At 38.3% G+C, this 15878-nt stretch overlaps 1 protein-coding gene across 2 annotated transcripts in view; it reads right to left on the reverse strand.

Moving 5' to 3' along the window:
* SNTB1 (syntrophin beta 1) overlaps positions 1-15878 on the reverse strand; it is a 242551-nt gene that overhangs the window by 147374 nt on the left and 79299 nt on the right. For both annotated transcript variants that reach the window (XM_079141538.1, XM_079141537.1), the window contains exon 2: positions 296-512. In XM_079141538.1, coding sequence (XP_078997664.1) covers positions 296-512 — 217 coding nt within the window. The remainder of the gene's footprint in view (positions 1-295; positions 513-15878) is intronic.

Genomic DNA, 15878 nt, shown 5'->3' on the forward strand with positions numbered 1-15878 from the left:
AACTGTCAATGATAGAGCCAAGAAAGACAGGTGGGGTCCTGATCTCGATCCTTCCACTCTTTGCAGCGCTGGTGCTCAGTGTACACAATCTCCATGAAGGTAAGAGAAAGGCAGGCGGGTGGAAGAGGGGGAGGGGGCCTGGCTGGAGCCCACGCTCTCAGCGGGGCCCATTCCTGCTGTTCTCTGGGAACCACAGAGGGTTTTCCGATCAGGAGCACAGCCTGGCAAAAGTCCCGCTTCACCCTAGGGGCCAAGGAGCAGCTGAGATAGGGAGGAGAGTTTTGGCTCCCGTTACCTGTTCTCAGGGTCAGCCAAGGCCATGCTCCGAGTGACGTAGCACATTTTGAGGGGGATGCTTTTCCGGTCTCTATGGAAGGAGAAGGACTGCGACGACAGAGGGTCTGAGGAGCCGCCCCCTAACCTGGGGGACTCGGGCGGGGGCGTTTCCCAGCCGATCTCGGACACTGGCGATCCCTTCTTCACATAGGGCGTGGCTTCTCGCATGTACTTCACTGCAAGCAAAGACACAAGAGAGGCTCTAAGTACACCGGGCTGGGCTTCTGGAAAGTCCCCCTGTGTCTTTGAAAGACACGTGCATCAGACAAGCTCTTAATACTGAACCTCTTAAATTCTGAGCAAGATTCAGAAGTTCTGTTCCTCTGAACGTAATCATGCTACTATTTAAATTATGTACCAAGGTGGCCCTAGGAACTTGCTATGACTCTGTCCTGCAGTTTAGAATTACTTGTAGCCTTTTTTTCCCGCCCCCCCAACAGCAGCAACATTCATCTTTTCTGATTATAAGTCGCATTCTGGAAAAAGGCTGAAAACAAATGGGCAGAGAGTGAGAAAGCATAACTTAGGCTTAAAGATGTACTATTTAATAGAGATGGAAGAAATCTGGAAGCTGTGTTTACTGCCCCATATGCGAGTTTGCTGTCCAGAAGCAAGGGTAGGGCTTCGATTGAATAATGCTGACAACATATATACAAAGATATTCACAAGAAAGCCCATTTGTGGTAACAATTTGAGTAGCCAAAACATTGTTTGTCAGATCTGAAAACTAGAAAAATGTCAGCTTAAATAAATTGTAAGATATTTCATAGTTATTCAATAGTGATATGGATATAGATGTGTTGATGCAGAAGAACGTGATTATTAGTAGAAGCACAGAGAGCAGTCTATACACTATTATATCTTTGTGTATAAAATTGTAAATATATATGCTTGTATATCTAAATATTTTTGAATACATACACAAGAAAACATTAATACTATTCAGTAGTCTTAGGACTGGAAATAAGAGTCAAGATGATGAAGAAATAGGCTTTTACTATTCATTTACTACTCTTTTAGAAAATTCTCATGTTTAACTGTGTGTGTGTGTGTGTGTGTGTGTGTGTATGATTTTTATAAAATATTTTAAAGGCCAAAAATAATGTAAGAGGTGAATGGAATAGACCGAAATTTGGCCCTTTTCTATGTTTGCCTTGGTATTGTGGAAGCTATTTTCCTATTCTAAATTTGAGCATTTGGTCCTTGATGTTTTTTGAGTTGACAGGGTTACCAGAGTCTTGGAATGTGCAGTATGAATGTCTATATCCTTCTGTCACACACCCTGTTTCTCTGCTGCATGGGGGCATGTGACCAAGTCCCTCACAGGTATCTGTTATTACAAATGGCAATAGTTTGCAATAAGTGAAAACCAGGGGACATTTCCTCCAGATCTTCAATAAATCAGTTCACAAATTAGTGCTTCTACTGTGCAAGATAAGGATTCAGGTTGAGGGAGACTACAAAGAAAAATAATATGTACTTTCCCTGCTGGAGAGTGACAACACCCAGGGTGTCTATACTAGATGGTCTTGGTGTCTCATCTGGATCCCTCCACTGTATCCCAGCTTCCATGGTTTGGCAGGGAACAACTCATAGCTGCCCTTCTACTCTGGAGAACTACTTTTGCCTCAACAGAGGACAGCAAGACTGGAAGGCTACAGAGTTGTCAACCAGCCCCTAGATGGGAGTTTGGCTTCTAGGTAAGCCCACCTAAGAGCCAACATAAGATATGTACACAATCTGTGGCACAAACAGGATGAGCTAAGTTTTATACTGGGAATAGATTATGTACCTTGAAAGATACCATGAGAAATAAGTGAATCTAGGAGCTGGAAAAATGAATCAGGTTCACAATAGTTTTAATAAGCAGAGAAATATACCTAGATGCATGTAGTATGTATCTATATTGGGGAACTCAATCACAGATATCAAAAACAACCCTATTAATTCAAGGCAAAGGAGAAATCATTTCATACCAACACCAACACATATTTTAAAAGAAGATGTCAAAGTTTTGATGAAATGTAAGTGAAACTAAGAGGACCATACAGCTCCATGGTTGTTGCAAATGTGTTAGCACAGGTTACAGTCACAGAAGGAGAAAGACTATTATTAAACTAGGCATTTTAAGGAATATTTTTATTTCTGGGCACTATGTTTAAAGAGGAATACAGATGTACTTAAGAACAAAAGCAGAACATTTAGGGGAAAGACTCAGGCCATCTATGGAATAAATAGACCTCTTCAGAAGATATTAAAATTTTCATCTCTTTAACCATTTTCGTAGAAGCTAGAACACTGCTTATTTGTGCACTGCAGTGTTATACTTTTTGACATATAGGGAATTCAAACATCAGCTGAGATTGAAGATTTTCCTTTAGCTGCATTGTTATCCTGGCTGAAGTGTGGGACGAGTATTTCAGGAGCGAGAATCAGGAATGCTTCATGGAGTAAGAGGCATTTAAACTTGGCTTTAAAGGCTAGCAAGGACTTTAAGAAGTAGAGATAAGAATAACAGTTTTTTTCTTATATAATGTATTATGTAAGAAAAGTTGTGTCTCAATTTGGAAGGAGGATGATAAAGTAACATTTGTTGTGTCTACGTAATCACGTGCCAAGTACTGAATCGGTTGCCTTGAGTATCTTCCCATATTTAAGCTCCAAAATTACCACTTAAGGTTCCACTTTATATTTAATAAGGAAACTAAAGTCTAGAAATTATTGAGCATTCATATGCCCACAATTAATATAAGAATAAGAATACACTGTTATCCTTTTCAGACGGACCCTGCTAGAAAGAAGTACCTTATCTGGTTATTCTAATTCTGGTGAGCGCTGGCAGCTTTATGTAGTTTATCCCTTATGAGTTAGTATTGCTGTACATACCAGCACACCAATGCTCAGAAGTTTATCTCACATAGAGTTACATGGCCATTAAGTAGTGAAGGTTGAGTTTGATTTAGTAGAAATCATATTCTTTTTTTTTTGTCATTCAAAATCATCTTTTTTATTAAGAGGGGTGTTATTTTATAGACAATGGAGATCATATTCTTTCAAGAAATCTGTTTTTGCTACTTAGATGAAGGATGCAAAATGATAAGTTAAGAAGTTTGGACTTTATTCTATGGGCAGTTGTGATCCTCCAGAAATTTAGAGAGAACTTGAGGGAAGTGAGATTGGGTATGCTTAAAGGAAAAGATGTTGAAATGGATTCACCATTTCACTGTTTCCATGAAAGGTTAGTGCCAGAGACCAAGAAACACTCCAAAGCATTTATATAATGGGAGAGGAATCTCAGAAATGTGCGCTTTGATGCACTCTGGGCCATAAGCATGGGGAGTGTGGAGAGTTAGCATGGAAGCACATATTTACCAAGTAACCACTCCCTATGTGGTACAACACTAGAGATATTTGTAAAGGAGAGAAAACCTACAAATGCCTTGCAGAAAACATACATAGCTGGGAATAATACTTAATGTAGAGTATTTCTTTTAAGTCACCAACCAAGAATGAAGACAGAGAAAATAAATTAACCAGATAAGTATGATAATTTAAAGATTCATTAATTCAGTCAAAATTTATCAGTCACTTTTCATGGGCTGAGAACTGTGCTATTCATGAGCGATGGTAAGACAGGCACTGAAGCTTAGAAAAGGAGGAAGGAAAGTAAGTATATGATGCGAGTGTTCATATTAAATATTAAACCTGGTTGAAGGAGGTCCCAAACTCCACAAATCTACAGGGTTCGAACAAAATTAAATGTAAATTCTTTCTCAAGAACAGCAATTTCATCTTAGACTTCAAAGAATCTCTATGAATCATATTTGGTAACAATGAGCCAGGATAACATCAAAATGCTTCACGCAAGAAAACAGTTACCAGGAACAAGAGTTAGCACACAATAACTTGACAGCAGGAACTGTCTTATACATATTGCAAAGCTACAAGTATGTTTATAGAAACAAATAAGAGTTTGAAAGAATCTTCCAGAAGTTAATTTTTAAAATGACATAAGAGATTGGTAAAAGAATCAAACAGAATGTCTAGTAGTAATACTAGTAGTAATAACAACAACAACATTAGAATTAAAACTTCAATAGACAGTCATGTCAGAAGAAGGAATTAGTGAATTGTAGATAAGGAGAAATTATACAGAATGTAGTGAAAAGATAAAAATGGGAAATATAGAATAAAATTAAGAGATGTGAAGGATGAAGCGAGGTCTATTATATGTATAATTGGATCCCTAGAAGAATAGAGTAGAGAGAATGTTGAAAGTCTAAGAATTTTCCCAATGCAAAGGTATCAATTCACAAGTTCCAGAAACCTCATTTAGTTTTGCTGAAAAACACATTTGCATTTGATCATTAAGGCAGTTACAAAAAAATGTTTATCTCCCTTCCTACTCTTTGAGTAGGATTAACAGTGTAGGTTTCTTGGGATCCATGTTTCATCCGAGATCTTTAAATATCACCTCTACTTTTTATTAGTGTTGTTAGGAAATCTCAGCAAAATCCCTAAAGAGTCCTGTGATCTCTGGTAGAAAATAAGTTTTCAATTTTAAACAAATTAAGAAAGACAGGTTGAGAGGTGTTGGAACTTCTTTTCATATGTGTCCTGAATAAGTAACATCAATACTTCCTTGCTTAAAGACCCTTTAAGAGTACTGCTTCTATTTTATAAGGTATAGAAAAAATGACAATACTTAACTCAGTGTATAACAAAGCAAAAGAAAATCACCACTGGATTTGTCCAAGAACTCATGATTTCTTGTTCAGAATAAGCATTGAAATTGCCAGACTGTTCCTTGTTGCTGGAAGAGATTTTCATACTTTCAACAAGATTTGTCCATGAGCTATAAGCATAATTCAATGGTCCAGCAATTTGAGTGTTCTTCAATTCTTGACTAAAGTCTGAGGCTAAGTACCCTCAGGCAGAGAATGAGAACGGTGCAGCCACGTTTGGAGTGGCAAAGTCATGTTTCCTCCACAAGGAGAGTGTGAAAGCATTCCATGATTCTTCATGTGTTACATACTGAAATTGCTACTCATTATAACCATATTAATAATAAGTACAGTCCAATGTAGGCAAAGAAAGGTGTTGCTCAGACTGATTTGTCTGCAATAAATACCCCAAATCAGTGCTTTAAAAGCATAGAAGTGGGTTACTCATTTTCCAGAAGTCTAGAGTGAAAGAAAAGGGATATTAGGGCAGCTCTGCCTCCTGAAGTTGCACAGACTCAGGATTGTGCTCCCATAATTCTCTGCATTCCTAGTATACCACCTAGTGATCCAAGATAGCTGCTTGAGTTTCATCCACCATGACCACCATTATGGTCTGGACATGAGGTGTCTCCCAAAAGCTCATGTGTAAGAAAATGCAAGAAGGTTCAGAGGCAAAAAGATTAGATTATTAGATTTGTGAGCTAATAATTTGTAAGTTGCCCCCCAAACAAAATTGGTGAGAAGGGGAGACTATTACTGTGGAAGACAGTAGGGGATGATGCTCAGCTTTTGTCACCAGGATACATCCCTAACTCTTTCAGAGCTTAAGAAACTAGATTTTACAATACATAAATACAAGTAAATGTGCTAAGGTAATCAGTAAGAAACATAGTAACTATGTTCCATGTACTTCGCTAAGTGTTTCTTGTGTATTAACTCATTTGATTCCTACAAGAGCCTACAGTATAAGCATTATCATCTTCCCTATTTTACCAAAGACTGCAGTGAAGAGGGGTTAAGTCACATGCTCAAGGTTACAGTACTAGAAGATGGAAGAAACATGAAGTGAATCCAGGCAGACTGGCTACAGAGTCCTCAACTTTTAACCATGAAGTATTAGTAATTCTCACACTTTTAAAAAAATTAATATTTTTTGTGTGTGTTTAAGCCAATGGTTTTATGTGCTGGGAGAAAACATCCAATTAAGAGGCTGTTGCCTGTAACATAAGAGAGCTTGATTTTGTAAGCCTGAACTATTAAACTATGGCATTTCAATAAACGCCTTTTAAGACACCATAATATGTATTCATAATAGAGGGTTTAACCTGGCAGAACTGAACAGCTAGTGTCTGCATAATTACACCTCCATGTGCTTACAGACAGTAATTTCAGGCAAAGAGCTGTTGAAACCAATCAAGAAGCAGCCAGACCCAGTTCGGGGAGCCTAATAATCAGAACTAATTAATAAACCATGCCCTTTCTAGGCATCATGAATTAAAAACTGTGGTTGAGCAATTAAAATTCCAATCTCCAGTTGCAAAAAAATAGAAGAGGGAGGAGCTGTAAGAAGTGGTGGCCAAACCAATAATCCACCAAGTCACTTTCAATATGTTTGTAGTGTTTCACTTGAAGGACAGGCAGTTGCAGGGCTTTCAAAAGAACATTCAGCAAAGCCCAAGTTTGCTAAGGGCCCCAAGTGGCCACAATTAAATCTTTGTTGGGGCAGCCAGATGACATTTGAAAGGAAAAGCACACACAGGCTACTAATGAGGAAATGCTTTAGGCAAATCCAATCAACTCTCCTACCAAGCTGGTTTCCAAGGAGCCAGAAAATCTGTCTGATATGTTCAAGGTTTCTTCTTAAAAATAACAACAAAAAGGGATTCAGATTACAGGAAGGAAAAGAAATATTTTATTACTCCAAAGGATAAGAAAACAAAATGTGGATTTTCTAATGTGACTGAGGGGAGAGGGGATCCGCTGGAGGCAAGAGACCTGAGGATTCAGACCTTTGGTGAAATATTCAAGTCCAGGGCAGGTGGGCAATGGTGGGACTTTTCCTTAAGGTATTTTCCTAGGTCACCTTAGAGAGGAAAGATGCAGAGGGAGGTCATTTATATTTCAAAAAAAAAAAAAAACCTGGAAAATGATGAAGAGGCAGTATTAACTTTCTCAGAAACTATAGCTGATCTCTCAGAAGGCTGATGACGTGGTGAAAGAGCATTGGTCCTGGGGAACAGGGACCCAGGTTACAGTTCTGCTGCTAACTAGCTCTTCAGCCTCCCCAGATCTCATTTTCCTCACTTGTCAAGGGAGGGAAAACAGGTCTCCAGCCTTCCAATATCATGTGATTCCTTGGGGAGTTGCCTCTTCCAGAACCATTTTAAAACAGAGTATGTCTTACCTCATCTTGCTATTTGTGTCCTCACCAACAAATAACCCTGTTAAAATGTGTGCCAAATTCTAGACAAAGGCCCAGGGCAGATGTTTGACTTTACAAAACCCCACAGGCTCTTGATACATGAAAATAAACCCATGTGAAGATTACACACTCAACTTACCTTTTCTGTGGTTGGGCAGCATTGTCTAGAAGAATTGTTGTTGTTTTCATTCATTTCCAATATTTATTTCACTTGTATTCTGCCAGGTAAGTTTTTTAAGCTAGGCTTTTAAAAGGTATTTGAAGAATGGCCAAGTGTTTCTCAAAAGGTCATGATGACATTCAGGATGGGGGTGCTTAGTCTTAATATGTGGAGTCAGGAAAAGAATAGGGTGGATTTGACTTCATTAAGTAATCATTGACCTCCAAATAAAATGCCATTCCCAAATTATCCTATTTTAGATAATCCAGTCATTCAATGGGACATGCCTTGATTCTTCAACATAGCAAGATCATTGCCCCAGAGTAAGCCAGTATTCCCAGGGAAAACTCTCTATTGCACAGGTCACCCCATAGCCACCCAGAGCACACTGATTGATTATCCATCAATTCAGCAAACATTGGAAGAATTCTTCCATGAGAAGGGCTCTGAGTGGTGAGTTCTCACAGTGAGGGAGATGGACTGGCTCCTGCCTGCAGGTACTCACCTTCCAGTGTTCATGTGCATGCTGGGAAATGGGTGGAGAGAGACATTAAACAAACTGAAGATATAAGGGACTGTTCTTAAAGAGACACACACTGGAGGACTTAGTCTGTCCCAGTTCACACAGAGTCATTCACATCTGGTCCCTGCATAGAAGTTCTGGTTCCTATAGTTCACATGTAAGTATGGTTTCATCCTCTGAATGTGCCATGTTCTTTCCTGGCTCTATTCTTTGCAGTTTCCTCTGCATGGAAATCTTTCTGGAGAACTCCTCTCTGTATCCTCTAAGTCTCAGTTTAGACAAGACCTCCTTTTATGAAGTGCTCCTGACAGCTCCAGACACACCTCCTTCCAAATCCAACCATACTTTGTGGTGACCGTCACTGAAATCAACATCATCAATCCCATGAACATCATGATGATGGATTATTCCATGCCAGGCACTGTGCTAATTAATTTGCAAATGTTTGAAAGCTTACAATTACATGCAATTATTTGTTTGCATAAAGGTCTGTCTAGGGGGATCACATGTCCTCAAGGTTGAGCAACTACTTTACAATGGAAATTAAAACTCTAGACTCTGGAGCTAGACTACATGGTTTTACATTCCGGCTCTGTCATCTGCCAACTTTGTGAGCTTGGAAAAATTTCCTTAATGACCTGATGCCTCCATTTCTCTACTTGTAGAATGAGGATAAATAGTAGGGCTTATCTCAGAGAGTTCTTATGAGATTGAATAGTTCACACATACAAAGAGTGTTCAGTACATAGTAAGAACTCATGAGAGGTAGAAAAAATAAAAACTCAGCAATTGCCTGTTCACACCTGTATCACAGCAATTAGCACAAATGTCTGGCTATAAAACATGGCATTATTGAGCTGATGAATGACAAATAGGATCTTCAACATATAATTTCTCACATATTTGTTCTTTAGGAGGAAGAATCATAACTACTCTTTATTACAAAGAAAGCAGAAGCCAGAAATTATCAATTACTCTTCAAGGCTACAATCCAAGGAGTAACAGACTAGGGTCAGGAATCTGTACATTCTATCCTACAAAACAGCAAGGTTTTGCTGGAATGATTCAGATAGGAATATTTTGGGGCCACATAGGGTCTCTGTGACAGCTCCATTTTTCTATGGTGGCATAAAATGTGTTATAAATGATACGTAAATACATTGGTGTGGCTACATCCAAAGTATTCTTCATTTATAAAAACAGGCAGCCAGCCAGGTCAGATTTGACTCCAGGGCTGTAGTTAGCCAAATTTGGCTTTAGAACAAGAACAATAACTAGCAATTATTGATTACTTAATGATCCAGCGGGCCCTGCTCTAAACATGTGAAGTGTCCTAGTTCATTAAAGGCAGTTCTACGAGGCAGGAATATGATCGTGCCTAACTTATAGGCAAGGAAGGTGTGGCATGTTGATGGGAGTGACTTGCCCGTGGTCAGCAGTGTTGACCGGCAGCAGCTCTGAGATCTGAAGGGAGGTGGTCTAGCTCCAAAGCCCCTAATTGCTGTCTGTGTTCTTTCCTTGTGTTCTGCATGCCACCAATACACATGTGTTTGTCCAACCCCCCAAATTTTAAAACTCATGCTTTCAAAAAGGTCTGTTTTGTCTGCAGTATTTTATTTGCATAAAGAAAAAGACAATTCAGGCTAAAAGGAGGCTGGAACTAATTGAACCTTGCTCATTTTGCATCTAGTGTGACAGGGCTCCTAGTTCAAATTCCTTCAGAGCCTAAAGGTAGGAACGGATGAACCCAGTATCTGATGTGAAGAGTGGGTGTTGCTTTCACCACTTCCAGTTTCTAGATTGATTCTGGAGGATACCTAATGCCTTCAATGACAAAATTAAGATTATAATTGAAAATTTAGATTTTTAAATTTAGGCCCAGACTAAAAAGATGTACATAACAGTGATAAGACAGGAAGTTCTGTTGTTGTATATTCAGAAGAAAATTTACTGTTGCAGGTACAAGGAGAAGTACACTATAAATAGTTCGTGTGAAAGAAGTTTCTAAAGATTTCCATGACTATGGTTGCCAAAATAAAGTAAGAGGACATCAGACTCCACCAATTGAAGTACATCGTTCAGAAAAGGAAAGTACATTCCTTCCCTACCTTTTTGATCAGCCCATATTTGAAGCCTTAATAGATTAGACAGGATATAAATGAAGGTAAAAGGGTTACTGAGTTGTTGAAAGTTCAAGAAATAAAGAGGCTGTATCTTACATAGTAAACATTAAGGCACTGTGGTAAAGAGTATGGACACTGAAGTCTGATGCTGGGGTGAATTCCCAGTTTTTCTGTTTTTCAACTTTGTGTCCCTGAGCAAATTATTTATCCCACTTGTTAGTTCTTTCACCTCTCTCATAAAGTTGTAGGGAGATTAAGCGAACTAATATAAGTAAAGATTTACCAGTTCCCACTATTAGGCATTGTGTGACCTACAATAGGAAGTTTTATGAGACCTAAATAAATGAGGGATGGGCTAAACTCACTCTGCAGAGTAGAGTCATGATCAATGAACACAAGTTATTGAGGTAAGCTCTGGGTTTAATATAAGCAAAACCGCAATGAGGAGCTCCCCATTGCTGGTGATATTCAAGCAGGAATTTGCTGAGATATCTCCCCGACATGTCACGTAAAAGAATTCTACTTTGTGGAAGAGGAGATTGTTTCTCAAATCTCTTAAGCTGTCACGTGCTGAGATTTCTTCTGGAATGTGGTTAATCAAGATGTCTACTCCAAACGCTCCACTACAGCAAGGTCAGTGCTGGGTTGTATTGTCATGAAAAACCATGCTGTGTATTTCTTCGCTATCATGTGCTTGTGAGCTACATAGTAGATGTGAGATGACAGGGTAGTTTGGTAAGCTACCTGAGTCACCTTAAAGTGAGAAAAACAATGACCTCCTTAGGCCACTCAGTGCAGTAATTTAATATGTGAGTCTCATGGTTAGAAGATCTGGGTTTGAATCCTAAATCTTTGCTTACAAGCTAAGCTTCTTTGAACAAGATATGTAACCTCTCTGCATCTCTGCATCACTTGATAATAATAGTACCTTATGTCATGGGATATTATAGGGATTAAATTATTTAAAAATGTATACAAAGCTCTCAGGACAGTACCTAGAATATATATGGCACTCAAATTTAAATATTACTACCATGATATCAGTGCTGTTATGAGACTTCAATGAAAAATGCGTTGCAAAGATACCATTCTCTTTTCTAAATCGAGGACTATCAAAATTATAAATGCTTGAGAACACCATTTAATTTATTTATATTTTGCACATAAATTAAGCCCCAGTCTTCATTGTATGGACTAGATACTATAGGATAGCTTATCAGTTGGACATTGAAATTATTTCTTCTGAGGATTTTATGATTGTTTTATCAGTTTTTTCATTGCTGTGACCAAAAAAAATTAGAGGAGGAAAAGTTTATCTGGGGGTTCAAGGTCTCAGAGGTCTCAGTCCATAGACAGCTGGCTCCATTCTTCAGGGCTCAAGGTGAGCAGAACATCATGGCAAAAGAGTATGGCAGAGGGAAGCAGCTCACATGATCATCAAGAAACAGAGAAAGACTCCACTCACCAGGTACAAAATATATACCCCAAAGACATGTCCCCAATACCCCACCTCCTCCAGCCATACCCTACTTGCCTTCAGTTACCTCTCAGTTACTTTAATAGGGATTGACTCACTGATTGAGTTGAAGCTCTCATAACCCAAATATTTGACCTCCGAATGTTCTTGCATTGTTTCAGACATGTGTTTTTGGGGGACATCTAATATCTAAACCATAACAATTGTGCCAAGGAGAAAAAGCATACAAACCTCAAATCTGAGAACTGCTATAGAATATAATTCAATACATACAAAAAATAGTCCACAGTTTATTCCTCAGATATTAGTAAGTACCAAGAGATCATGGATTAATGACATCTCCAGACTTCATATTCAACAATTTGCCAAAGGGCCCCTCACCATCACAGGTAATCATGATCTATGTTCCTTGTAAAATATAGTAACTATTTTAAGAGCTATACCCCAACGTCTGAAGAAGAAGAGTGTGTAATAGGCTGTAGGGCTATCTGAATCCTCAACTCATAATACTGTCTTCACTCTTTCCTAGACTGAAGACCACATGCGAATGGGGCTTCATATCAGAAGGCAGAAGGCAGGAGGTGCCTCTCTGACTTCCCCCTTGCAGGTATCTCTGGACGATAAACTCTACTATTCCAGGAGTAGGTTGATAATAACATCCTGAAAATTAAACTTGGGGCTCAGTAAATTTGCAGTTACTCTTCAGTTGCAGAAGCCCAGAGTCACAAAGTTTTTCCAAAGGAAACTCCATTTAGCAAATAAAATATCACAATCAAGAGAAACTTGGGCAAGGTGTGAGTTTTGCTTTTTCACTTTAAACTGGAGACACTGCTCTTCCAAAGTAATCATGGTGGTGTCTGGTGGTAAGGTGGATGGTGAGGGAAAGATGGACATCAGGTTTCATCCAAATAGACAATGTTATAAATACCTGTTGTTTTTTATAGGATAAAGTTTTAATTCTTTCTTTTTGGAATTTATTACACTTATCTTTTTATTCGTTCAATTCTTACCATAGTAGATATACTTTTATGTACCCTGTATAATACTATATAATATTATATATGATAATATCATCTAATATTATTTATTATTACTATTATCATTATTATATAATATTATAAAAAAGAGACTTCCATGACCCAGGAAGGGAGAGTATAACAACTTCCCCCAGTAGATTCTACCTCTTCCCTAAATACATATGTACACACAAACATAACTTGCTCCTCAGTGCTAATACCAAAGGACTCACCAGAACTGACCTCACTGGGCATCTTCACTGGATGTTCTCCTAAATGTTAGATTTAACCTTGTCTTGGGCAATACTCTTTCAGAAGAGTAGTTTCTAAGAATTAGATCAGGATGACACAGGAGGGGCCCGAGAAACCCTCTTGGGTCTGATGGAAAGAACCAGGACAATAAGATCTCACAAGACTTAGCTCTAAACCTCCAGAGGTTTCACTTGACTCTGAATAGTCAAAATAGGAAAATTTTTTTTTAAGCGGGTAAAAAAGGGATGGTGGTGAACATTGATAAGTGGATGCAACCTCTTACAGTAAATCAACTATATGAAAAGTAACAATAAAAAATGTAGGCAAATTGGGATTCACAAAGTTTAAATGTCTTACGGCAAGTAAGTACCACTCCTGGAATTTGATTCACATCCTGTAAATCTAATTTCAAAGTCACTTTCACCATGACCACAGCTAGTTCAAGTAACATGGGGGCATGGGGTAGATTATTATGGTTGATAAGCAATAAGTTGCTGCTGATGCTGGGAACATCTATGCATGATGGGTGGGCAAATTAATAAACATATCCTCTAAAGATCACATTAGAATTTGGATTGTCAAAATATTGCCCATTTTTCATAAGAAGATCAAAGATTGTATAGGAAAGTCTGAAAAATAAACAAACTTTTGTCACATTTAATGAAATAAAGATGGAAAGAGAACATATTACAAATGAAAGAGAAAGTAACAAAAGAGATTAAAAATCAAAGAACACTTCTGACACTTCCATGATAATAAATTTGAAAACCTTGACAGAATGCACACATTTCTAAAAAACATAAACTTATCCAAAACTGATTTAAGTGGAAATAGAGAACATAATTAATCCTATAACTCCTACAGGGGTGAAAACACTGGTTAAAATTCTTCTCACACACACAAGAAAACACCAGAACCAAATTTAATAGTGCTTCTTACCATTTTTTCAAAGAAGAGTTCATTCAAATTTAGACCAAAAAAAGAGTCCTCCCAATTTACTTATGAAGCTCGTATCATTTAATTTGCAAAACCAGACAAGGAAAATATCAGGAAGAAAAACCACCAACCCATTTCATTGCTAAATATAAATACAAAGTGCCAACAAAATATCAACCAACCAAATCAAAAAATATACATAGAAGACAGCAGTATAGCATGACCAAGTTTGGAATATATGAAAAATGCAGAATTGGTAAAATTCTAAAATTTATAATAATTATTCAGTATATTACATGATAGAAGGATAAAGTATATGCTTACTTAAATAAATGAAGAAAATTCACTTTATAATTTATAATCTCTAGCAGGCAATTATATAAAAAACAAACAAAATCCCTAAGTAAACCTAAGATAGAAGGTAACTTCCTTAGCGTGATGGAGAGTATTCACTTGAGAATAAACAATCAACTGCAAACATTTAAAGGGAGAAATTCTGCAAGCATATCCTCAAAAACCAGGATGGAAGAAAGGATATCATTTATGATGGCTGTATGCAGCATTGCACTAGAGTCCCAGGTCAGGCAGAAAGCCAAGAGGCAGCCACTCAAGGTATGAGGATTAAAGGGTTAAAAAAATGAAGGAATGAATGTATGAATAAATAAATGAGAGTGGGGAAGGAAAGAGGGAAAGAAGAAAGGGAGAAAGAAAAGAAGGGGAGGGAGGCGAGGAAGGGGGGTGGAAGGGATGAATGTATGCAGGCTGGGAGGGAGGGAGAATTGATGGGATAAAGCATCTAGCACTCATTATATCTGAACTGTCATTACAGCTGCAGTCCTGATCTCCTTAGTGGTCATTAGCAAATCATTTAACCCACTAATATTGTTAAGCTTCCTTGTCAGTAAAATTAGGTGTTTTAACTAACTTAGGTAGATAGGAATACCATTAAAAAAAAAAAAAGCAGGTAATATGGGAAATACAGACTTGGGGATGACAGTAAACTATTTTATTTTGGAGATGGAGTCAGATTTTTGTTGCTGTGACAAATATAAAGAGAAACAACTTATAGAGGAAAGATTCATTTTGGCTCAGGGTTTCAGAGGTTCAATCCACAGTCTATTGGCACCATTGCTTTGGTTTTGAGTTGAGGCAGAACGGAATGGCAGAAGGGTATGGGAGAGAAAAGCTGCTTGGCTCACAGAAGTCAGAAAGCAGATCTATTTATCTATCTGTCTATCTACTTATCTATCCATCCATCCATCCATCCATCCATCCATCCATCCATCCATCCATAGAGAATAGTAGAGAGGGAGGGAGGTCAGGGACAAATATAGCCCCCACGGGCACACCTCTCACTCCCTTCTCCTGGGTCCCATCTCCTACACTTTCTACCACCTCCCAATAGTCCATTCAAATTATGACTCCCTGATAGGCTAGAGCCTTCATGATCCAGTCACTTCCAAAGGACGCAACTTCTGGACACTGCTATATTGGGACAAAGCTTTCAACACCTGAGCCTCTGGGGTACATTCCAGGTCTGAACTATGACAGGTGTGGACAGAGCACCTCTGAAGAGATAGAGGTCAACAGATGTAGAATTACGAATTTGAAGCTCTGGGAAGTGGTCAGAGTTATATTTTAGTCCCAGGGACAAGTGATGTAACTGAGCCATCTAAATGGTTACTTATTGAGTGCTAACTAAAAGTTTGGGGTATTACATAGATTATGTCTTTTACTTTTCACAACATCTTGTAAGATAGACCTCTTATTAGTCACTGTATACAGAAGAGGACACAGAAGTAAAAACACACATCCTCAAAGGCATGGTGTCCACTGCAGCCTCAGTGTGACTCCACAGCCTGACTTCTACCCAACTTCCTGCTCTCATCTGCCATTTGGACTCTGATCT

The sequence above is a fragment of the Sciurus vulgaris genome (genome assembly GCF_902686455.1).
Source record: "Sciurus vulgaris genome assembly, chromosome: 1".
Taxonomy (NCBI): domain Eukaryota; kingdom Metazoa; phylum Chordata; class Mammalia; order Rodentia; family Sciuridae; genus Sciurus; species Sciurus vulgaris.